This window comes from Cicer arietinum, chromosome 4 (genome assembly GCF_000331145.2).
Source record: "Cicer arietinum cultivar CDC Frontier isolate Library 1 chromosome 4, Cicar.CDCFrontier_v2.0, whole genome shotgun sequence".
Taxonomy (NCBI): Eukaryota; Viridiplantae; Streptophyta; class Magnoliopsida; order Fabales; family Fabaceae; genus Cicer; species Cicer arietinum.
Window position 1 is genome coordinate 61,898,048 of NC_021163.2, and position 24,855 is coordinate 61,922,902.

Here is a 24,855-nt window from a genome sequence, read left to right on the forward strand (position 1 = left end):
TTAATGATAAAACATAAAATGTATTGTATAATTTTAAAATGTATAGTTATGTAATTTGAAAATCAATGATTACTTATATATTTTAAAAAAATTATGATATATTTGTTTAAAATTATTCAATGGTATATCAGTTAATTTTAAAAGTTTATGATAATCTATATATTTAATCTATTAAAAAAAAGTTGATCGGGAATTCGAATTGATAAAATTTAAGAAGTGTAACATGTTATTCAACAAAGTAACTATTCAAATGAAAATGAAAGATTACCGTGAAAATTGATATTTTCAAACATATGTTTAGCCTGTTTTTAGAAAATTAAAAAACTATAGTGGTACCAAAAAATTACTTGAAACTCCAATTCTTAACTTTGATAAAGTCACGTTAAAATTACATTGGAACGTGAGAAAATGAAAACAACACTTATCCAAATACCCTATTTATCTATTATGCAACCACGGTTATTTTTATTATATTATATGTGAAAATATATAATATAATAATAGAAGAACATTGATGTGTAAATGATGAGTATAAATCAAAATAGATATAGAAAAGGTGTATGCTAAACACATTTGCTATGATTTAATTTAATGGCAGACATGGGTCCCCCAAGGATAGCCTCTTGTGTAGCTTATATTCTTGAATCATTTATTTTTATCTTACTATTAAGATTTACTATAATTGATAGTGGCTGGCACAAAAGAAGAGTACATTTTAGCCCCTACCAAACAAAAGTGCATCTAACTCTTTAATCAAAAGAGGAATAAAGCACAAGTTCAACAACCTTTTAAGTGCTAACACCAAAAATTAAATTATCTTTTTAAAGTCTAATTTGTTTATTTTAAAAAAATATTGTTATGTTTTAATTAGATTTGAGTTTAAGATTTTTTTAAATTGTGTATTAGATATCAAGTAGATTGATAAAAAAAAAGAAGGGAAAGACTCTTCTTGAATCAAATAAGGAAGGCCCAAATCTAACCTCAAATTAATTAAGGAATTTGGATAAAACATTTTTTAAACAAAAATTTGCATTAAGAAGCATCATTAGCCATCCTAAATATGCTGAGACAACTATACCCAACAATCACATGTAGCACGCTAAAATAATAATAATTAAGAAAGAGAAACAAACAAGGGAGACAAAACCAAAACCAAAACCCCTGCAACAAACATGATTTGAAATGGAAATAAGGGAGACTAAGTTTATTATGGAAAAAATCCTCATGAACGCATAAACGCATTTCCTATATGAGATATTGACTTCATTTCCTATAATATGAGATCAAAAAAATGCATATCCTTCTTAACAAACACAATTAAGTTTATGGTTATGTGATTGCCAATAAATGATATGCATGGCACATGTACAGAATAGTATATACATAGACACACACATACACACAAAAGTTGGAGAATCTTGACAATGTAACACTATAATATCCAAGACTAACGTTAACGTGAGTTTTAGGTATAATTTTTATACTGACATCTTTAACCCAACTTTAATTTAGATAATGCATTGACTCACATTATCATCCTCATCATCTTTGCTAAGTATGAACTAAGACAAAAACAATACTCACAAAAGATTTATCCAAAAACCTTATATATATGTATATATATATATATATATATATATATACTTTACAAATCCATTTTTACAATTCTCAATAAAATTAAGAGTCCTTTGTAAAAATCAAGCAACACTAATGATGAGTTAGAAGTGAAACAAATATTTACTCCACGCAGAATGTGATCAACTTTTAGTTTAAGTGTGAGTGAGTAAATCTCATATCGTCTATTAATGAGCAAAATGTTTGGATAAGATATGAGACCAATATATTCATTGCCTTAAGATTTTAGGTGGAGATGTGGTTATAAAATATCTTTGATCTTATAGCTTTTGACAAGTTGTTGCTCTTGTTCCTCCAGACTCCCTAACAAATGGTATCAGAGCCCTAGTTCAGTTTGGTGGAGGAGAGATAGTAGGTCCTAGTGCATTGGATCCTTGTAATAAAAGTCTTTTGAACCGTGTATTCAGAGGACATGTTTCGTTGGTTTTAACGACAGTGTAAGTATAAGATGTGAGAGACTCTCACTTGAGGGGGATAATATTAGGTTCAAGTTTGAGTGGTTAAGTCCCATGTTGACTATGAATGGGAAAAATATTGGATATATAAGATAAGTGAACCATATATCGAATATCTTAAGATTTTGGATGGAGATATGATTTCTTCCTCTCTCATGATCCTGGAGCAGTGAACCATTATTGCTCTCTACGCTTTTCTAGATTCGCAAATAATTGATGGATCTACAAATGACATTAAAAAATTTCCAACAACATGAAAGATAGGTCAACCATTAATTTGTAATGATACTCATCATAGTTCTTTTATACCCCTACAAAAAAAACGTAAATCACATTAAGCCCCAATTAAGTACAAGATCTTTGCGCCCACATTTTTGCTTCACTGAATGTTTAGGTTACAGTGGTTTGATTTGGAATACCAAAAGAGTATTAAAAAAGAATTTCAAGATTCAATTTCCGCTACTAACATATCTCCTTCTAAAAAATTAACCACAACTAGGAGCGATGGTTGTTTAAAAAAATTAACAACGGTATTTTTTTCTCAAATAGTTTAGTTGCTAGAATTTACTTACGGGACATCAACAATGGTGTTTAGTATATTACTGTGAATTTTTTTGAGATTTTATTGTTTGCATTTGTCTCATAACTAGCAATAGACGTGCAATGTGCGAGACGACATTATATTTTTTTGGAGGTCATTATAAATTAATAAACATAAATAAATAACACTTCATTCAAATGAAAATATAACTATATAAGTGAAATAAGTTTAGATTTTTTGGAATAAAATAGAAGTAAATCTTAACAATTTATCTCATATCCAGTGATAGTATCCCTAAAATATTTATTTATTTAATTTTTATATATTTTCAATGTCCAATCTATTATTCGTCGAGGATTATTTAGATAATAAACTTTTTTTTTATTCTTCTGAGATTATATAAATTAAATATTAACAACTACCTTTTGTTAATAGGATTAATTTGATCGATTTTTGTTTATTTTTCATTTCAGGTGAGAATAACATATTCGTATATATGATATAGAAGGCTAAAATAGTATTTGCAATAACGATCACAAGCATACAACACCAAATTAAAACAAAAAAGAACAAAGCTACTAAATAATTTGACAAATAATAAAAATATATTTAAATATTACTTCTATTTGCAAGTGGTATTGTTCTAGGTTAGGTGTCTACCTGCCTGGCTATTTTCCTCTCTATCATTTGATTGATTTTTTATTTTTATTAAAGAGAGGTGATTTATGATCAATTTTTAATTTAAAATCACATTCACTTGATCTTTATATTATTTTCTTTTATCATTTGAATACATATTTATATTTTCTTTTGTGTTTGCAGCGTTGTGTTTGTTTGTTATTTTGGTGCAACATTTTTTATTTTTCGTCTTATTACAGTATTTTGATTTTTCATCTTATTATGGTGTTTTTTAGTTCAGATTGACATATTAGCTTCGATCAAGAGTACAAATTCGGTTAATGAATATGACGTCATTAACGTTACAACTCCAGAGACATAAATATTTTAGACACCTCAATTTTGTAATATTTGTAGATATTTTTTCTTATAAACATGAATGCTATGAGTTTGATCGCATATTTAACCTTTCTATCTTTAACGATTTAAATTTGTAATAATCTTAATCGATATTTATGTCATAAATATGTTTCTTTTTTCTCATACCAAACTATTAAAGCATCCTTTCAACTTCAACTTTCCTCCCTTTTTTTTCTAACTTTCTTTCCTATATATTGTTTTCATAAACCAAACAATACCTAACTTTATTGTTTTTTGAACAAAAAACAATACCTAATTTGAGTAGTGGCAAATATGCAAATAAACAATAAAGATGGTGTGTTTTAGTTAGTCTATATGAGATGTTCTCTTACCTAAATTTGTTAAAAATAAGAAGTATTATATTTTAATGATGTATTATTTTATTACTAGAGTAGTTTTTATTGTTGTATATATAATGTAATAAATTGTTATTTAAAATTATAAAAAATATAAATATAAATTTTAAATCTTAAAATAAATATAATTTTAATTGAAGGTTATATTTTTTGTTTACATACAATATATATTATATTTTTAATTTGTATATTTAATAAATAAAATAAAACTATTTAGTTATTCACGACTTTTCAAAACTATGAAATTGTTTATCTAGTAGTGTTACTGAATATTTTTTATATAAAATTATTTCATTATTTTTTAGTATTTTTGATTAATTTATAATATTTAAAAGTATAATAAATTAATTTAAAAAATAGTATGCAAAATTAATTGTTTCACAATTGTAAATTTTGTCTTGAGATGGATCTAGAAAACTATTTAATGGGAGGTCCGAAATGATCATATCTATTACTTTAAGAAACTATTATATATTTTATTTTTTTTCGTCTTACAATAAATGACACATTTATTTATTTATTTATACACAAATTAATTAGAGAACATAATTGAAAACAAAATAATTAATATGCCAATATTATACAGCAAAAATGATTTCATAAAAAGACTAATTACTAGTACATTACTGTTACAATTATATTTGAAATTTTATTATAGATGTGTTTAGACTATTTATAGATGTGTTTTTGACTTTGTCATTTAAATATTGTATATTATATCATATGATTTGATGTATATTAAATATATATGCAAATAAAAAAATATGATAAGAGAATGGTTTTTATGTTATTATTTAATTTTAGATTTATTTAATTTTATATTATATTATTATATCTCTATGATATATTATGCCAGAAATAATTCTTGCAGTGTTATTTTTGTTTTTTGAGTAAATCACTGTTTTAATTTATGAAAGCAACTGACGTAATCACTTTAGTTTTTGATTCATCCAAAAAATCTTATTAATTCTTAAATAATTAAAATAATATTCGAAAGATTCATATATTTTTTGAAATATATAATTTATTATTTGTTAAAGACTAAACTTACTAAAGTTTTAATTATTCAAAAGCTAATTTAAATTTTTGGTTAACACCTTATTTGTTTGATGCATTGTGGAATTTTATAAAGTGTATTTTATACAGAATAAAATGTCTGGGTAGTTGATGGGAAAAATGTGTCTAAATAATAGCACTCCCTTTTCTTTTACATGTTTGTTTTATTAGTTATTTGTTTCTAAAGGAGAAAGGGTTGAGTAGAAATGAAAAGGTAGCATGGGGAAACGGCGAGGAATAGTGAAGTAGAATGACAAATGAAGTGAACTATAACTTCTAAATGTAGAAAGACGTTTTTATGAAAATCTTTTCTCGCTATTTTTTTTTCTTTTTATTTGTTTATCACATTACTATAAAATTTCAATAACCATTCTCTTATTCTAGAGTTTTGTCAATAAAATATTTAGTATAAAACTACACCGTCAAAATCAGCATACTCTAGGGCAAATATAGGGGGATAAGACCCACACTCCAAATCCTATCTGACTTTCGTAAAAGAGATTGTAGAGTCTAACGAGGAGATATCGAATGCTGTTAGAAAATATAAGAATGAGAAAATTTGTTTTGCTCCTTTGATGTTGGTCAAACGCCCACTTCATCGCACAATTCAAGTGGAAAGAAAACAATTACTAAAAAAGACTAAATCATTTCCAACAATCTAAGGGATACAAACTGTAATAGATTTCACTCTCTTAATAAAAGATAATTTTTGACCATGCACAATCAAGTCAAAACAGTGACTAAAAAAGAGGAAATTCTTTCCAAAAACCTAGGAGATAAAAACCATAAAAGGTTTTACTCTCTCAAAAAAATATAACTTTGACCATGCAGAGCCAAATCCACCTAATAGAGACCCCACTAATCCTAAAGTAAATTATGACATGAACTCTAAATTCGACAAAATGCATAAATCAACTCAACAAAAAGTTTACAACTCAACCGGAGGTAAAAACTCTCAAAATATTCAATGTGGTAATGACACGAAATTCTTCAACCAAGGAGCCATAACTAAAAAATATTGTGAAGGCTCATGCCAAACAAGTTAGCATCAGAATTACTAGTCAACAACAAAATAAATCCTCCAGAAAGTCAACACAAGAAGAAAAATTAGTACCTTATATTGGAACAAAATGAGATGCCTTCAACAACAATAGGTCGACGGTGTGGGTGCAAGTAAATTTTGGGAGCAATCCCCTATCACTGAGGGGGTTATGCCCGATGCAGAATATATTGCAATAATAAAATATTGAATAAAACACGATGCAATCAATGCTAATCTCTAATAGATTCCCTTTGAAATTGTGGAGGTTAAAAGTACTAATAATGCAAAGTTGCATCAAGAATCTAAGGGTCGGCTAAGGCCCCTCGCGAAACTAACGTGAATTGCCTAGTTAAATATTATGTGAAGATGAACAATCTTGACTTATTACACTCATGGAATCTCATATTAGTGGAACCATGACTGATGACATCACTTGTAAAATTAAGGTTCCCCAATTGCTTTAAAGTTGACACTAATGGTTTCTTCTAATAGGATTTGGTGTTTGTGGCGATCCTCCTTCCTGAACATCCGCTTTGTCAACTCATCTAAATATTGTATACATATTAAGGTTAATACTAGAACCATCTTGTTTTGGTATTTCTCATTTTTTTATGCTAGCCTTAACCCTTTTTTTAGGTTGGAAGTCTGACAAGAAATTCACGTATTCTCCTACACTATAACTGACAATTGGTGTATTTTTGGGAATTTAAACATTGTTCTTGCAACTCACGAAAAATAAGGTGGTGCTCCCATGAATCTGACCTATGCAACTGGCGTTGCTAATTATATTGAGGACTGCAATCTAATTGATATTGGCATCTATGGTCATCCTTTCACTTGAATGTGCGACCAATTGCAAGAGAGACTTGGCAAGGTTCTTTGTAATATTTTGTGGCAGGAACTCTTCTCGAATAGTTCAGGTATTATTCTTCTTATCAACTCCCCTTATCATCATGGCATTTGACTTCAGTTGTGTAATGATCAACTTCCTACCCAACAGAACAATTTTAATAATCTTGAATTTAATAATCAAATTATACATCAATGGATAAAATCTATTGATTGGTCCTCTAATGTCACAAATCTAACATTTACTTTGCGTTTTTGGAATCATAATACATTTGGTAATATATTTTTGCGTAAAAAAACGTATTAAAAGATTGGCAAGTATTACCCAAGTATCCCATAATCAAAGTAGTTTAATTCCAAGACGATCTACTTCTGATAACATATTGGTGCTCAAAGAAACCATCCATACTTTATCTCATCTACACGGTACTAGAGGATTCATAATTCTAAAGCTTGATCTAGAAAAATCTTATGATAGACTTGAATGACAAATTATCATGGATTCCCTATACATGTGAGGATTGACGTTGATACTAAATAATATTATTCAGTATTGTCTTGTCCCTGAATTTATGACCGTCAATTGGAATGGTCCTCAAACTAATCCATTTATCACTTCTATATGGCTTTTAAAAGGGGACCCTATCTCCATTTATCTCTTTGTGTTAGATCTAGAGAGATTGAGCCACATAATTGAAGATTCAGTTACAAACAGACAATTAAAACCTTTTCATTATAGTAAGGGTGGCTGACACTACCTCTCACTCCTATTCTTTGCTAACGATATTGTTTTGGTTGCTAAGGCTAGTATATAACAAATTAACTCATTAAATATGTTTTGGCAGACTTCTTCCGCAGTTCTAGACAAAAGATCAAATTGAAGAAATCCAAGGTATATTTCTCTAAAAATATGTCAACTACAAAAGCGGTTTCTTTAAATCAAAGTACGGGGATTGACATAACTACAAACCTTGGAACATACCTTGGTGTTCCTTTGATGCATCTACGAGTCTCAAAAAATTCATTCTCATTTATCTTAGATAAACTAAGATCTCAACTCACAAATTAAAAAACTAACTCTTATTCATTTTTAGTTAGTCACTATTGCTCAGCCATCTTTATCTAGAATTATTGCGTATGTGATGCAAATCGTATCAATTCCTAGTTCTATTTGTGATGAAACTAATAGATACATTGCAACTTCATATGGGGTATTACAATAGAACAAAGAGTATGTCATTTAATATTGTGTGAAACAATTTGCAAGTCAAAGTGTGAAAATGAACTTGGCTTTAAGAATCTCAAAGTTCTTAATCAGCAAATATGACCAAACTTGCTTGACAATTGATTGTGGACAAATACTAATTATGGGTTCAACTAGCTTGAGTCAAGTATAATTATGGTATTATGAACAACCTCTCTTATCCAACAATGCAATTGTGCTTCAAATACTTGGGAGAATATTTATAAAGTGTGGTATAATGTCGTAAGTAATGTGCAATTGGTTATTCATGATGAACATTCTACAAAATTTTGGATAGATCAATGGATACCAGGTTGTGGAAAATTTGTTGACTCAATACCTAAAGCCATTCCACCTAAAGAATATGAGTTTTATGTATCGATCTACACTAATGGTACAAATTGAAATTTGAATAAACTGCAAAAAATCATGTTTGAGTCCATATGTTAAACAATTCAATCGTTAAACCATCCAATTGATGTTTCTCTAGATTTCTCCACATGGATGACAACCACTGACGACCAATTTACTGTTAAGTCAATATATAATAACCTTACAAACCATGAGACCGATGCTAACTCGATAATGTTGTACAAGGAGGTTTGGAATTGATATAGCCCAAGAAGAGTTATGACAACACTTTCGAACATGGCACACAAGAAACTCCAGACAAATGTTGAGAGATGTCATAGAGACATGACCTCCGACGAAGTTTGTTAGCATTGCCTCTTTGAATTTGATAACCTTATGCATGCTGTGAGCGATTGTGAGGACGTCCAACTACTTTTGAAGAGATAGTAAGCCTGAATTTAGGAGTAAATTCTTTAGCCAGAGTACTTATGCTTGGTTTGAATGGAATCTTAGTCATTATGACATTGAAAATATCCTTTATGCATGGAAAATATTATTTGGTGTGATAGTTAATGAACTTTGGTAAGATTGAAAGTCTTTAATTTTCTCCTGAAATACAAAGATGAGTAATGATTTATGATATTGTATTTGTAACCAAGTTGACTTTATTCATAACTATTTGATCAAGAGTAAGGTTCTAATATAGAACTTGATTAATGTTAACCAAAAAGCACAGATTAAAACCTGTGGGTATTATGTAGATGAATGTTAACCAAAAAGCACAGATTAATGTTAACCAAAAAGCACGGATTAAAATGAACATTGATGACTCCTCAACTTGTTGGGGAATCCTTCACAAACATAATGACAAGTTCATATGTGATTTTTGTTGTAAAGTAGCCTCCCAGTAGCTCCTTATTTTCTAAAATGTGGGTTTTTTGCAACAATGTTTTATTGACTTATGGTAAAGGTATTCATAATATTATTTTTGAAACTGACTCTTTGGTCCAACTCTCATGGTCAAGAAAGGCTATACTCATTTTACTTATTTGTTTATTCTACTCAAATCTATTATCTCTATATTGTACAAACAAACTGAACATACTCATTTAGTTATCCTCCAAGAGAGATATATAGATGCAATAATTTCTTAAATCAGATTGGTCTCCTTTTTGGTTCAAAAGGTGTACCTACCTTTTTCTTTGGTAGATTAATTTATGACGTATAATGTTGAAAGTTATAATTCTGTTTTCATTTTGGTTAATATATTCTAATAAAAAAATATTTAACATTCAATCGTTTTCAGTTTTTATTTTAGTTAATATTGATTTATTTTTGTTTTTAAGATATTGATATTTAATAAAACTATTAATTTTTCAAAAGAAATTTCTTATGTATAATGTCTAAATTTAATGATTATATATAACAATATAAAATAGTTTCACATCATTATTTAATCACAATTCACAATCTTGTTATATAAATTTATTTTATAATTTTCTTAAAAAGTGATTACATATTTTTTTTATTGAATTTTAATATAAAACTAATTTATATCTATTATGTATTTAGTTTTCTTTTAACGATGTACTGTTTTTTTGTCTTTCTCGGGCCGGGTATATAGTACACCCTAAAGAAAGATACGAGAACGTGAGAAACGGTTATAAGTAAAAAAAATATACAAGTATGGCCCACTGGCCACTGCTAGGAGCGCGAGACTCTCGGGGGTTGTTTGAGAATAGAGTGCGGTGGGTTCTTTTAAAAGCAAAATCTCTCAGACTGTGTTTTTGTGAAGTGCCAAATCAAATTAGCTCGAAAGTAATGTCTTTCATTTCCTTTTTACTTTTTTTTAGGAAACAACGTAATAAATTCGCATTAAATATTATAACATAAAAACTCTAAGATCATAAACAATTATAATGGATAAATGATGTCATTACTCAATCAAATAATGAATTCAATAGCCAAAACAAGTTAAAGTTTAGTTTAGTTTGTTTCTATATATATCATTATTGTGGAAAAATTGATCAATTGGATGAATATAGATTAGATTATAATGGATAAATTAATACAATTCATTAATCCATTTACCATTCATTAAAAGTTATTTAGAATTATCCAATCAAATTAATCCATTGAAAATAAATTCAAATTTATCCATCAATTATCAACTTTTTAATGAAAAGATATGCACTATCAGTATCTTCAAATTGCTCGACAAAGTGGTGGTTTTTTGTTGCTCCTTTGATTGCATCCACATTAACTATCCAGTTTTCTCCCACTTTAAGGACTTGGATAAGTCTTGTATCCTTGTAGGATCCAACCACACACCTTCAAACACTAGGCCATCAAGAGCATTAATCTCACTCACCATTTTTTTAATGTTAAAATCCACAATATCAAAGACCTCTCTATTCCACCTTTGACTTTTATGCATTGTTTGGAACAACGGAAAATTGAAGGAAAGAAACACAAGAGAATAAAAAGTTTATGAAAGAAAAGTTTTTGCATGTCATATGCTAAAAATATTTGTTTAACAAAGAGTCTTAAAGTCCTTTATTTTAAACTATAATAATGTTAGTCATATCATCCAACCAATTAATATATATTTTTTTCTTATCTTTCACTTGTTACTTTTCTTTCTTTCATTTCAACTAAACAAGTAAAAAATTATAACAATAGAGATTCACTTCCTTTACTTCCTTTCACTTTCTTTTGTCGTCCAAACATAACAATAGAGATTTCAACTTATCTTTCTCAACAAGTTTTTCATCCCACCACAAGTGTATTCTTCCAACACTCATCTATAAATGCTCTAAAATTATCAAGCTCTAGCCAACAGTTATGAATTTAAGGGGCATAGGTCCCCTGTAACAATTGTAAGCCAAATCAGAAAGTCATCATAAATATCTCTATCCCTAACCATTATGTCTTCACCTATTGTGCTTATTGAAAGAATAGTGGTAAACTTTAAACCATACAATTTTCTTAAAGTTTGAAAACTCTTTCATTACAATACCACTACCATAAAAACATGCTACCACTTTTTAGGAAGTATTTGTAGTTACATTTAATTTCCGCCAATGACCGTTCATCATGAGTACTATGTGACTTTCTAATTACCAAGTTGTCCTGAAGTCAACGTTTACTATCTAATGTGCATGTCGAATAAACATTTATCAAGTAAATAAACAAAATATTTTATAAAATATTCAACCCCAAATATCCATCATCAATGATTACATAAAAAAAAAATCTTTATAAGTATAAAATACGTCCAAACAAGCCCACTTATGGCTTAGCCACCCATTAAAAATCCTCACTCATGCTAAAATAATGAAATCTAATACATTTTTCTTTGTCTATCGAATAAATCATACATAAAAAATTACCTTATATAATGATGTCAGTCAATCTCCTAGGATCTCCTATCTCGCCTCGCATTCACGGACAACACCTTCATTAAGATGACTTTTTTTCCTCCTTCTGGATTTCTCTTCATGATCTCTAGTCTTCTTGTTTTGTTGTATTTTTAATAAATAGTAATTCTCCAAATTTCGAGAATCATCAAATTGCTTAACAATGTTCCATATTTTCTTTACCATTATACCATTTTTTTATTTAAAACTTCTTATTGCATCTTTGAATATATGAATTATCCACATATTCATCCTAAAGAGTAGACCCACCTGATAATCGAAAGCTAGACAATACCTTAGATTCCTTATGTTCACCAAACGGACCATTGTTTTGTGATTGGTGTGATATCAAAGTAAACCATACTTTCCGTGATATCAAAGTAAACCATACTTTCCTTTCCCCTCAATTGCGCCTTTTTCTTGATCACTATTGTATGTGATTACTTATTATCCGGTCTTATTAGTTCATTCAATTTCATTGATAGCAATTGAACCTTAAGAAATTCCCAATGATCTTAATAAGAGATGGGGGATGGAGTGAGATTATTGGATTTGACATTGTCCAATCAACTACTTGTGATTTAAACAAGCCTTCATAAGTATTTTTTTCTTCTTCTATTAGTTGTTTCCTCATTATAGTCTTTAGATACATCAACCTCATCATTAAAAGCTCTCATTCGTGAATGACTTTTATTTTCTTTCAAATACATTAATACTCATCTATATTCCAATGAAGTCATCCTTTGCTCTTGTATAAAATATTTCATTTTTCGAATAGTTCATGTAACGGATTGAGGTACCCATTTTACTCTCTAAAATTAATTTTTACTTATAAAAAACAATGTAAAATAGTGGACAAAGTGATTAGGAGAACGTGAGAGATTTAGTGCTAGGTTTGGTGAAATTTCTTCATTTCTTAAAAGTTGTGATGTTTTTCTCTCACCGCAAATAGTCTATATGGGGCTATGCTATGTAGATTTAGGTATCTCATCACTTATTTTTTTATTTATATTTTTTTTAGTAAACTATTTTATTAAAAAGATTTATGTTTTACAAATTAAGAAATTTTGAAAAGAATAATGCATAAATGCACGATGAAAAATGTTAAGATTACGAAGAAGTTTGATAAGTATAATGCATGATCTAATTTGATTGGATACCCACTCATAATTTTAGCTAAAACGAGGAGCATTTTCTTTTCAAAATGCCACATATCTATTTTTTTGCCATAATTAATTCGAACTATATACCATAATTCATACACAACACAAATGTAAAAGTACAATTTTATTTAATAACTATATAATTAAAATTTTAATAATAGACAAATTATAGATAAATAATCCGTGGATTTATAATTAAAAATTATCTGAAAAACTCTAAATTTTTACAAAAGTGGTCGATTGTAATATACATTTAACGAATATGCATGCACACATGATATTGTTGAACAATTTTTTTTTTTAGAATAAATAACACTCCTAAAATATAAAGAATTAAAAAAATCACACATCCTAACCTAAACCAACCCTTAAATATGATATATTTACAACTAATTTATATTACATCACTAAACAGTTTGATTTGAACCATTTTATTAATAAACAATTGATGAAGAAGCAAAAAGAAAATAATTAGGGGACAGACTCTAGAGAATTAAAGCAAAGAAATCCAACTTTAACAAATAAAGAAAAGAAAAAAAATAACCTAGCTACACTATAGTTGCCTTTTATGATATTTAAATAAATTATTATATATTTCCATCAACAAAACATAGTCTTGTCAACCACCCCCATCTCTAAGACATTGCCGGTTTGAACTGCGCCACCATCTCTCTCCGTACAACACATCATGTGAGAGTTTTTGCTGGTTCTCACCTTCTCCACCCTGTCAAGACCATACCCTAAACTTTTTTGCAACTTCTTTCTCCACCTTTCAAGTGTACCTCTTCAACCTTAACACACAAATCAAACTTTGTGGTCACTTGTGTTGTCTTGTTCTTAACATTCATTATATATATATAAACAATCTCAAATATGATTTTTCTTAGGGTTATAATAATTAAGTTCTTGACCTTTCCATGATTTTTATTTTATTTTATAAAACAACTAAGTAGGGTTTTTCATTGATTTCTTCCTATATATTTTGAGAATTTATTTATTTATTTATAATATTGTCCAAGCTATATATATGTTTATCTAAGTGAGAGAGTGATATAAACATTTGGTTTCTTAAATTTTAGTCAATGGAGGCATACACTAATAATCACCTAAGTGAAAACTCAAGTCCAAATCCAAATCAAAGTTCAAGGCCAAATTTCTTGTACTCTTCTTCAAGTGGAAACAACCAACATCATCATCATCATAATCATAATCATCATCATCATGATGATCATAATCAAATTCCAATTAACACCTTTCATCTTCAATCTAGTGGATCAAGTCAATGTTTTCAAGTACAACCACAACAACACTCTATTGTGAAAACAGAAGCCAATAATAGTTCACAACTTCACACTCCAATTTTTCCCTACCCTTTGATGAGAACAAATATTATTAATCCTCACACAAATGTTATGCATAATCATCATCAAGGAGGAGGGAGTCCAAGTTCAAGTGAAGCTGAAGCTATCAAAGCCAAAATCATTGCTCATCCTCAATACTCTACTCTTTTGGAAGCTTATATGGATTGTCAAAAGGTCACTAATTAATTAATTAATTATTAATTATTTTTTTTATCATCATAACCATTTAATTATGCATACCCCATTTTTTTATATATTAGTTAATTATTTTTCTTATCTCTTTCTGAATAAATTATTTGTAGATTGGAGCTCCACCGGAAGTGGTGGCGCGTCTGGTTTCGGCTAGGCAAGAGTTTGAAGCAAAACAAAGATCTTCAATTAACTCGAGGGAATCTTCCAAAGACCCAGAACTAGACCAATTCATGGTACAAGGGGGATATTTTGTTTTGGTTTATGTATTTTTTTCAAAAAAAAAAAATCTTTAAATTTTTTTATTAAGAAAAAAAGAATCTTTAAATTTATGAGTAGAAAATTACATATTATTATGACATTTTATAATTTTTCCCAAAACAATTTATTTATACTTATATTTCTTGAGGTTATAAATTAAGTCAATTTTTTATCTTTGAATCCGTATTTTCTTTAAATTTATTTTTGGGATATTTTTATGTGCAACTAGTGGATATAAATATTTCGAGATAACATAGTGAATTTAGAATTTTTTTTATTTACTTAATCTTTAATTCGGAGGAAAATGAAAATTGTTGATATAGATTTAAAAAAGCATTTTGTTGAAATAGTGGGGGTGTGTTTAACAGGAAGCTTATTATGACATGCTTGTGAAGTATAGAGAGGAATTAACAAGGCCAATACAAGAGGCTATGGATTTCATGAAGAGAATTGAAAATCAGCTAAATATGCTTTGCAATGGACCCGTTCGGATCTTCCCCGGTACTATAGTCTCTACTTTATCACTATTATTTTACTAATTAATTTCACTGAAATTAAAACGATCTCATTAATTAATTCTGGATTAGTAATAATGTGTGAGTGACGGGTTCTGAAGTTCTTGAAATTCGTAAACTCGAGTGTTTGCTGAACAGAGTCAGCTAATTTTGACCAAAAAATATTTCACTTGCTTTCAAAATGGAATGGGAAGAGAAGGGACCCAGATATTTCTTTCATCATCTACAGAACCCTAATCTGATCCTATCCTATCCTATACCATTTTTTTAAACAAAACATTTATGAGATTAAAATGTATATAACTCACAATTTAAATAAAATATATCTTAATTTTTTTTGTTTATATTTATAATTAGAGAAATTAATAATTTATTATTGAAGATATTTGATATTTCTTTTATTATTTTTAAATAAAAATTAAAGAGTATATAGTCATCACATTTGCATTTGCCTTTTTAACTTAGGAAAATGATAATTTTATACTTATCATTTTATATACTTATTCAGTTTTGAATATGAAAAATCAAATGTATTTTTTTGATATGTATTTAATTTTATGAAGAATTTGATAAACATATATTTGATTATTTTAATATTTAAAATTGGAAGAAGTAGTTGAGTTTGTATTGATGACTCTAGATGAACATTTATTAGAATAATGAAATTTTTTGTAGGTGGTAAAACCCAAATCCACACGTTCGCGTCTCTATGATGGGTTTATTTTCCCCAAGATCCTGATTCCTGAGTTCTGACAAAATTATTCTTCTAGGGTTTACTAGTTAATCAATATTTTGCTGACTAAAAACTCTTATGTTTTTTGTGTTTGAATGATACATTGGGTAATGGTATGTATGACATTCCAACAACACACATTTTCTCATCATTGTAATGGTCAGTTTTTCGGCCGTCTTACACCTAATGCCGTTATAATCATTTCTTTTCCTTTTTTATTTTTTATAAAAAACCTCTTTTCTTTTTTCAATTGTGTTATTTAAACACACCAAAATCAATTCTCTATTTCCACATTGTATTTGAATGAGTTTAGACCTCGGATTTAATATCCTATTTTTTCGTCACTAAATTTGGAGATAAACTTTTTAAATTTAAAAATTTGTGAGAAATTTAGAGAAGGATTTAACATTTTTCTTGTCTAAATTTTTCTCACTTAAAGTAACTTTTTTTTAGAAAACACTTGCATAAGTTTCCTCTTATGTGAACTTAAAAATAGACACTAAGTAGAAGTAAAAATAAATTAGAGAATAAAGTAAAATAATCACACCATAAATTTTTAAAAATAGACACTAAGTAGAAGTAAAAATAAATTAGAGAATAGACTAAAATAATCATACCATAAATTTTTACGTGAAAAACTCATAAAAAATTTCGAAACGTAGTCGTGTAAAATATTTTCACTATAGAAAAATAAATTACAATAGCTAAACTTTCCTTCTTATTATCACTCTTGACTTGGATGACATGATGAAACTCTCACAAATTCTCCTATTTATAGGCGAAGAAAGTGGTTTAAAAACTTCATTAATTAGCGATAATGGTTAGTCAAACCTTAGATTTACAAAAATTATTGTAAATCAACTCTTCACATTTTCTAAATTTGAATGTGTAGTGAGTCCCAAGGTTCAAAGAAAATAACCAAAAAACCTTAGAAAGTCCATCCCCCGCTTGCATGTGTTGGAATTATTTTGATGACTTGACCAAAGAACATTACCAATTAAGAGAGAATATCAAAGATGCAAAATTAGTTACAAATCAATTACTTGAGTTAGGTGTTAGTTACAAGTTAGTTAAAAATGATTGGATAGCGAAATGTATGCAGTTTGTGTATCTAATTAGTTAGAGAATGTTGTTGCATATGACATGTTAGATGATAAATGTGAAGGAGTTGGTTCATCAGAAGAAGATCAAGAGAATAGTGGTGGAGAAACAGAATTGCCAGAGATTGATCCTCGAGCAGAAGACCGTGAACTAAAAAATCATTTGTTGAAGAAATATAGTGGTTACTTAAGTAGTCTTAAGCAAGAACTTTCCAAGAAGAAAAAGAAAGGAAAATTGCCTAAAGAAGCTAGGCAAAAGCTACTTAATTGGTGGGAATTGCATTACAAATGGCCATATCCTTCGGTATGTTACTTTTCATATCAAAATTACTATTGTGTTCTGATCATAGATTCTGTAATTTCTAATTAATGCTTACATTTATAATGCTCACTGAATTTGACTTTTTTCTTCTTAGAACAATTTATCTTCCATCGTTTTTTATTGCATGCATGTTACAGCGCTTTTTTGAAGAAGCGCTGTAAAATGTGCATAACAAACGGGCGTTATATTTACATGTTTTATAGCGTTTTTTTAAAAGCGCTGTTGTATCATTTACAGCGCTCGATTCCACAGCGCTTGTTTTTTTGAAAAAGCGCTGTAAATGGATTAAAAAAAGCGTTGTAAAATGCAGTTTTTCGCGTAGTAATGGTATTGAACTTTTTGTATTAATTAACTTGAACATTTGTTGTCACTTTCCATATTTTTTTGTTTCTAATTAAAAGTCTTGTTGGATATATAATGAGTATATAGGAATCAGAGAAGGTAGCATTGGCTGAATCAACAGGATTGGATCAGAAGCAAATAAATAACTGGTTCATAAATCAAAGGAAGAGACACTGGAAACCATCTGAAGACATGCAGTTTATGGTGATGGATGGACTTCATCCTCAAAATGCAACTCTTTATATGGATGCTCACTACATGCCTGATGGTCCCTACCGTCTTGGTCCATGATCATCATCAGAGAATAGTGGTGGAGAAACAGAATTGCCAGAGATTGATCCTCGAGCAGAAGACCGTGAACTAAAAAATCATTTGTTGAAGAAATATAGTGGTTACTTAAGTAGTCTTAAGCAAGAACTTTCCAAGAAGAAAAAGAAAGGAAAATTGCCTAAAGAAGCTAGGCAAAAGCTACTTAATTGGTGGGAATTGCATTACAAATGGCCATATCCTTCGGTATGTTACTTTTCATATCAAAATTACTATTGTGTTCTGATCATAGATTCTGTAATTTCTAATTAATGCTTACATTTATAATGCTCACTGAATTTGACTTTTTTCTTCTTAGAACAATTTATCTTCCATCGTTTTTTATTGCATGCATGTTACAGCGCTTTTTTGAAGAAGCGCTGTAAAATGTGCATAACAAACGGGCGTTATATTTACATGTTTTATAGCGTTTTTTTAAAAGCGCTGTTGTATCATTTACAGCGCTCGATTCCACAGCGCTTGTTTTTTTGAAAAAGCGCTGTAAATGGATTAAAAAAAGCGTTGTAAAATGCAGTTTTTCGCGTAGTAATGGTATTGAACTTTTTGTATTAATTAACTTGAACATTTGTTGTCACTTTCCATATTTTTTTGTTTCTAATTAAAAGTCTTGTTGGATATATAATGAGTATATAGGAATCAGAGAAGGTAGCATTGGCTGAATCAACAGGATTGGATCAGAAGCAAATAAATAACTGGTTCATAAATCAAAGGAAGAGACACTGGAAACCATCTGAAGACATGCAGTTTATGGTGATGGATGGACTTCATCCTCAAAATGCAACTCTTTATATGGATGCTCACTACATGCCTGATGGTCCCTACCGTCTTGGTCCATGATCATCATCATCTTCAAATTCATTCATCACTACTTTCTTATATATATATTTTATTATATAGTTTAAAAGTGCATAACATTCAGCACCCTATATATAAATAGCTCTAGCTAGTTTCAAAAGCATACCATGAACCTTGGTTGTGCTTGTTCTTGTGCAATTAATGTGAGTGTTTGAGTAAGTCATAGTGACAATATTAATTGTTTTCTTAATTAATCAGTGTCTGTCTGTTGCTTCTATGAACTTTTGAGTGTAAGTAGTGAAAATTCATTATGTTGTTCATTGTTGGATTTTAAGTGTATGCAGTTTCTCTATCATTGTTAGTTAAACCTAAATGTTGTCGTGTGTGGGATAAGATAATATGTTTGGTGTATGGAGATGAAGAAATTGCAATTTTGTGATAAACTATGTGAAATCTTGTAAGGAATAAGGTGGATACAACATGAAATATCTTGTAATTTGATTCAACGTTGTGTTGCCATGTTGGGGTCATGCTACATAGGTTATTTATTTATTTATTATTTATTTTTTGATATAAAAAGACTCTAGATGAGTTGAAATTTAGGGATTTATAGGGCAGATATTAAGATCTAAAGAGTGGTGACAAAGTTATATATCATTATCACTAATCTTTTATTTTTATTTGTGATTAGATAAGGGCTTTAAATTATGAATAATTTTCATATGATAAAAATAAATTACTCAACACTTATTTTTTTACTGAAAAATTACACAACACTAAATCTATGGAGCTGTCTTCACATGAAAAAACTAGGTCGTATCCTTCCACATCTCTACTCAATTTGTTGTTGTTAGAAATCACACATTAAGTTGTTATTTTTACTCAATTTATGTGATTTGTTAGGTCTCTATTTGTGATAAACTAATTGAGTTTATAAATTCTAATAATTTGTTTTTATGAAAGAAATATTTTTAGAGCATAATCTAACGTTATATATAGAAAATATATTTTTACTAGTTCAACGGAGTTACAGCAAAAATATAAATAAAAAAAAAAACAAAAATTTAGGTTTAACCGTCATCTTTTTTATATATATTTTTTGTTTTCATTTTCTTCGTTATAGAAGATGGGTGATTTATGATAATTCCTTTTTTGTATAAAATCACCTATTTACATCTTTTTTCTCTATTCTTTCACTAAAATAAGTGATTTTTAAATAAATTAATTTATTCTTCTTGTTTTTATGTTATATCGTCAACTAAGGGTGACATTTGGTTTTCTATCTCCATGTTCATTTTGTTTAGATTTCCAGATTTATTTTAATTTAATATAGACAGATTCAATCAATGATTTCAGTTATTTTCTTTTAGTTTTAGCAAATTTGTATGTAATTATCGATTGATGTACTCTTTTAATAAATAAATATAATATTATATATATATATATATTGCCTTTAGTTAATTAATAAAGCAAAACTCATTACCTAAAAATATTTTAAATTTTTTATTTTAATTTGATCATATTGAACATAACATTGACCAAATAATGAAATTTTGTTTAGAATTTCAGTTGATCTCTATTTTACTATCAAATTTCATTGAATTTATTTATGGAAGAATGGAGTTGATTGAGAATCTTCATTTTTTACGAACTAAATTAAAACGTATATTGTTTACTTGGGAGATCCATTTTACTTCTTTAATACTATACAGAAAGTACTTTTTTATTGGCTGATATAAGCATATATTTTAACAAACACACACATTTAAATTGGCTTAAACCAGACAAAGACGGAGGAGAAGAAACTTCCAAAGTCGTATGCATATAGCTAGGCCCAAAAGTAATGGCCCAATTCAGTAGAAGGGAGTTTGAAGAAGACCCTGTAGTAAAAATCTATTTAATTTTAAAATGGATTAGCCTTTAAAACCCACCATTTAGTGGTCTATAGGTTACTTTGTTTAGATCAAGAATAAACATATGGTTTATTTATTAAAGTTTCGTTACCACATTATTGTTAAAGCTACCACATATTTTCCTTGGTTATTATTTGAAATTTTCTATTATTTATATAATAATATGAGGTATTTTATTTATCATGTGAATTTATTTAAAGCATAATAAAGTCATTCGAATTATTTATTCATTAAAATTTTGTTACCACATTATTAGGAAGGATGCATAGCGACAGTTCCTCTAAATTTATTATGATTCATCTTATTTTACTCTAGAATCATTTTACCGTAGCCTCATCTATCACCGATGCCATCCAAGACGACTTTTCGCGTGATCTAAATAGAGAAACACTACATTTGTTGAGTTGATGATTTATCTCCTTGATGCTTCAAGAGGTAAACACATTGCTTACGTGATCCTTAACTAAATGTTTATTTCGTTGAGAATAATTTTAAAAGAGTTTTAAAATCTATCTCATGATTCCCCGACACTAGAAATTAAACATGTTGTAATATATAGTCATATTTAGAGGAACTATTGATTCACATGTTTATTTCTTAAGGATGTTATTTAATTATTTATTTAATCAATAGTCAGATCATATAAAAAAAAATAGGAGAATGTAATAATATATCCATTTAATTTTAAAATTGATTAACCATTAAAATTCACAATTTAGTGGTCTAAATGTTATGGAAATTGGTTGGTCTCAAACTTAATGGCCTTCACCAGTCATTATGTGGGTAATAATGATCTCAAACTTAATGGTTTTCATCAGTCATTTATATAAGTAATAATGATCTCAAACTTAATGGTCTTATATATTGAACTAGTTGGACACGGGGAAGTTTTAAATTTGGGTGATTGTTCACCCAACTCACATATTTGCTCAATTTTCAACTTTTCACTAGATCTTAAATTTCGACAGTATAAAATTTCAACTTTTTACTAGATCTTAACTTTTGCTAGTATAAAACTACATGGAATACATTATCATATCTTAATTTTTAATAATGTATTTTAAGATATGAACAAACACAGATGTGGGATTAACGATCTTCTTAAATTTAGATATACTTTTAAGTACAAGTGAGTCTCAAATCTAAACTTATTAGACTTAACATAATACTATTTGAGAAATTGTATAATATATATTAAAAAAAATATTAAGATTGGCTGTGTATAATTGAATTTTTTTTCCTAACAAAAAGAATAGTTGATTTTTTTTTATATTATACCCGATTTTTTTGAATGTTTCGGAAATTATGTAAATTTCAAAAAGAAAAATTAAATTCAAAAGGGTGAAATAGGTTGGTTCTTTTTTTCAAAAAAATTTGGGGTATGGGGATTAGGTGTGTGGGGGGCATAAGGAAGATTTCTCATGCTATAACTATGTCGTTGAGCCCAGTTAAGGCTGGTTTCAATCATACTCATAATTGGGCTGGATTTTTGCAATAGGGACAAGACTTTATCTATGTGATTATAAATATGAGAATGAGAATAGTTGACCACCAAAATAAAATATGAGAATGAGAATGGGCTAACAATGAGAGTAGTAAAAGAAAAAAATGAGAATAGTCGGAATAGACTTGTAATAGTATGAGAATAGGCTAAAAATTTCGAAAGTTAAAAATTAAAATATTCATAATTATTTCAATTTCAAATGGTTATTTCATTTTTTTAGTGTTGTGGTTTCCATGCACTATGTATCAAAATGACCAATTATATATCTCTCTAACATTGGCCGATAGAACATTGAATTAAGTTGGCAATGATTATTGTTAGCTTATCATAGCCTATCATTTCTCATTTGATTATCTCAATTAGAGTTTGTTATTAAGAAAGTTTAGAGTTAGTTATTTTTGTTATCATTTTTCCTTATTTTTAGCTTTAATTTGTTTTACTCTCTATAAAAGGATCTCATTTTCATTTATTGGGATTCAAGAGAAGAATAATATACAATAATTTGTATTCATTGTTATTAAATGAGATTAAGAGAAATTTCAATTAATATGGTATCAGTGGAAATACTCTGATTTTTTTTTTAATCGTTTTCTCTTTCTCTCTCTTTCTATTTCCTTTTTCATTTTTGTTTCTCCATAACACCTTTATGGATTTAGCTTCAGAAACCCCAATAACTTCTCCTTCGCCGCCTCCACCTTCGTTTCCGGTAACAACCAATCGCACCTACCAACATGATATGCTTGATCCATACTTCATGCATCAAGTGACAATCCTAGTGTCGCGCTGGTTTCTCCGCCTCAAATTATCACTCGTGGTCGCGTTCAATGATTGTTTTCCTCCGTTCGAAGAACAAATTAGGGTTTGTAAATGGTTCTCTTCCTCGTCCCTCTGATCTTGATCGTCTTTCTATGGCTTGGGATCGCTGTAATACTATGTTGATGTCTTGGATGACGAATTCTTTGGAGCCAGATATTGCTCAAAGCGTGATGTGGATGGATTCTGTTGCTGGTCTGAACTGCGTGAACGATATCATCACGGAGATGTGTTTCGTATCTCTGATTTGCAAGAAGAGATTTATGGCCTCCTTCAAGGTGACTCTTCGATTACATCTTATTATACACGGTTAAAGAAACTTTGGCAAGAGCTTGAGAATTTTCGTACCCTACCTTCTTGTACCTGTGCAATCAAATGCTCTTGTGCCCTGATTCCCAAAATTCGTGAGTACCGGGATGGGGATTATGTGATTCGATTTCTTAAAGGTCTAAACGACCAATATTCTAGTGTTCGGCCCCAAGTCATGCTCATGGATCCCCTCCCTAATATCAACAAAGTGTTTTCATTGTTAGTACAGCAAGAACGTCAAATCTTTCCTAATTCTGAAGAAATTCCAACCATTGCTAATGTCTCCAACTCTAATCGTGCTAATTCAAGGGGGCATGGTGATACTCGTGGTCGTTCATCTAGTAGTAGTGGTCGTCCCTCAAGATATTGCTCTAACTGCCACCGTCCATGTCACACTGTTGACGTTTGTTTCCGCAAACATGGTTTTCCTCCTTATTTTTGCAAGAATGGAAATTCTTCTGCCAATAATTGTGTTGCATCTGATGTTGATAATGACGATCAAAAATCCAGTTGTGCTGATGATTCTCTAAGTGATTTTCCCCAGTCTGGTTTTACTACTGAGCAACAAAAGGCTTTATTGGCGTTATTACACACATCTCAAACCAGTTCTTCTCCTGTCGTGAATCACCTCTCTAATTCATCTCATACAGGTTCTTTTTCTTTTCCTCATATTTCTAATATCATAAATACCCAATCTTGGATTTTAGATACTGGTGCTACAAATCATGTCTGTTATTCTGATGCTCTTTTCCAATCTTTGAAACGTATTAAACCTGTTCGTATTCGTTTGCCTAATGGTTGTACAATCATAACTGAACTTGTTGGAACTGTCTTCTTTAATTCTGAATTTTACCTATGTGATGTTCTTTTTATTCCAGAATTCTCTTGTAATTTGATTTCCATTCCTTGTCTAACTATGTCTTTAAACTGCAATTTAATTTTTAACGCTCATAATTGTTGGATACAAGACAACCTTTCCCAGAAGAGGATTGGTACAGCTGATTTGATTCATGGATTATACTTGTTTTCTGATCCATGTTTACCTATTGTTTCCACTCCTGTCGCCAATTGTATTTTTTCTTGTTTAACAAATGTTATAGGTCCACCTATTTGTAATATTTGGCATAATCGCCTTGGACATGCTTCTTTTGATGTTTTGAACCATATGAATAAAAGTTTTCCCTTTGTTAGAATTTCTAAATCTATTTCTCCATGTGATGTTT

The 24,855-nt window shown here is 29.1% G+C and overlaps 2 protein-coding genes across 5 annotated transcripts; both read left to right on the plus strand.

Moving 5' to 3' along the window:
- The first annotated feature begins 13,724 nt into the window (after positions 1-13,724).
- LOC101490927 (homeotic protein knotted-1) lies at positions 13,725-18,278 on the plus strand. Of its 4 annotated transcripts, none has more exons than XM_073367805.1 (6): positions 13,725-13,838; positions 14,228-14,683; positions 14,812-14,934; positions 15,328-15,460; positions 17,358-17,611; positions 18,059-18,278. In XM_073367805.1, the coding sequence occupies exons 2-6, from the start codon at positions 14,231-14,233 to the stop codon at positions 18,260-18,262; spliced, it is 1,167 nt and encodes a 388-aa protein (XP_073223906.1). In that variant the 5' UTR covers positions 13,725-13,838; positions 14,228-14,230; the 3' UTR covers positions 18,263-18,278. The 4 variants fall into 4 exon arrangements, with proteins under 4 accessions (XP_073223906.1, XP_012570772.1, XP_012570771.1 ...); XM_012715317.3 differs by having other exon boundaries at positions 13,746-13,926; XM_012715318.3 differs by having other exon boundaries at positions 13,744-14,683; positions 17,373-17,611.
- LOC140918634 (homeobox protein knotted-1-like 4) lies at positions 18,263-19,421 on the plus strand (the record flags this gene model as incomplete). The annotated part of the gene is made up of 2 exons (XM_004498918.4): positions 18,263-18,484; positions 18,932-19,421. Coding segments are annotated over 2 exons (426 nt in total), but the record flags the coding sequence as incomplete, so codon positions are not given.
- Positions 19,422-24,855: the final 5,434 nt, after the last annotated feature.

Excerpts from the sequence above, each read along its gene's own strand:
- LOC101490927 (XM_073367805.1), top strand. The coding sequence starts at position 14,231 with ATGGAGGCATACACTAATAATCACCTAAGTGAAAACTCAAGTCCAAAT. Across the intron at positions 14,935-15,327 it reads CAGAACTAGACCAATTCATG|GAAGCTTATTATGACATGCT; the intron begins GTACAAGGGGGA and ends TGTGTTTAACAG. Across the intron at positions 15,461-17,357 it reads ACCCGTTCGGATCTTCCCCG|ATGATAAATGTGAAGGAGTT; the intron begins GTACTATAGTCT and ends ATGACATGTTAG.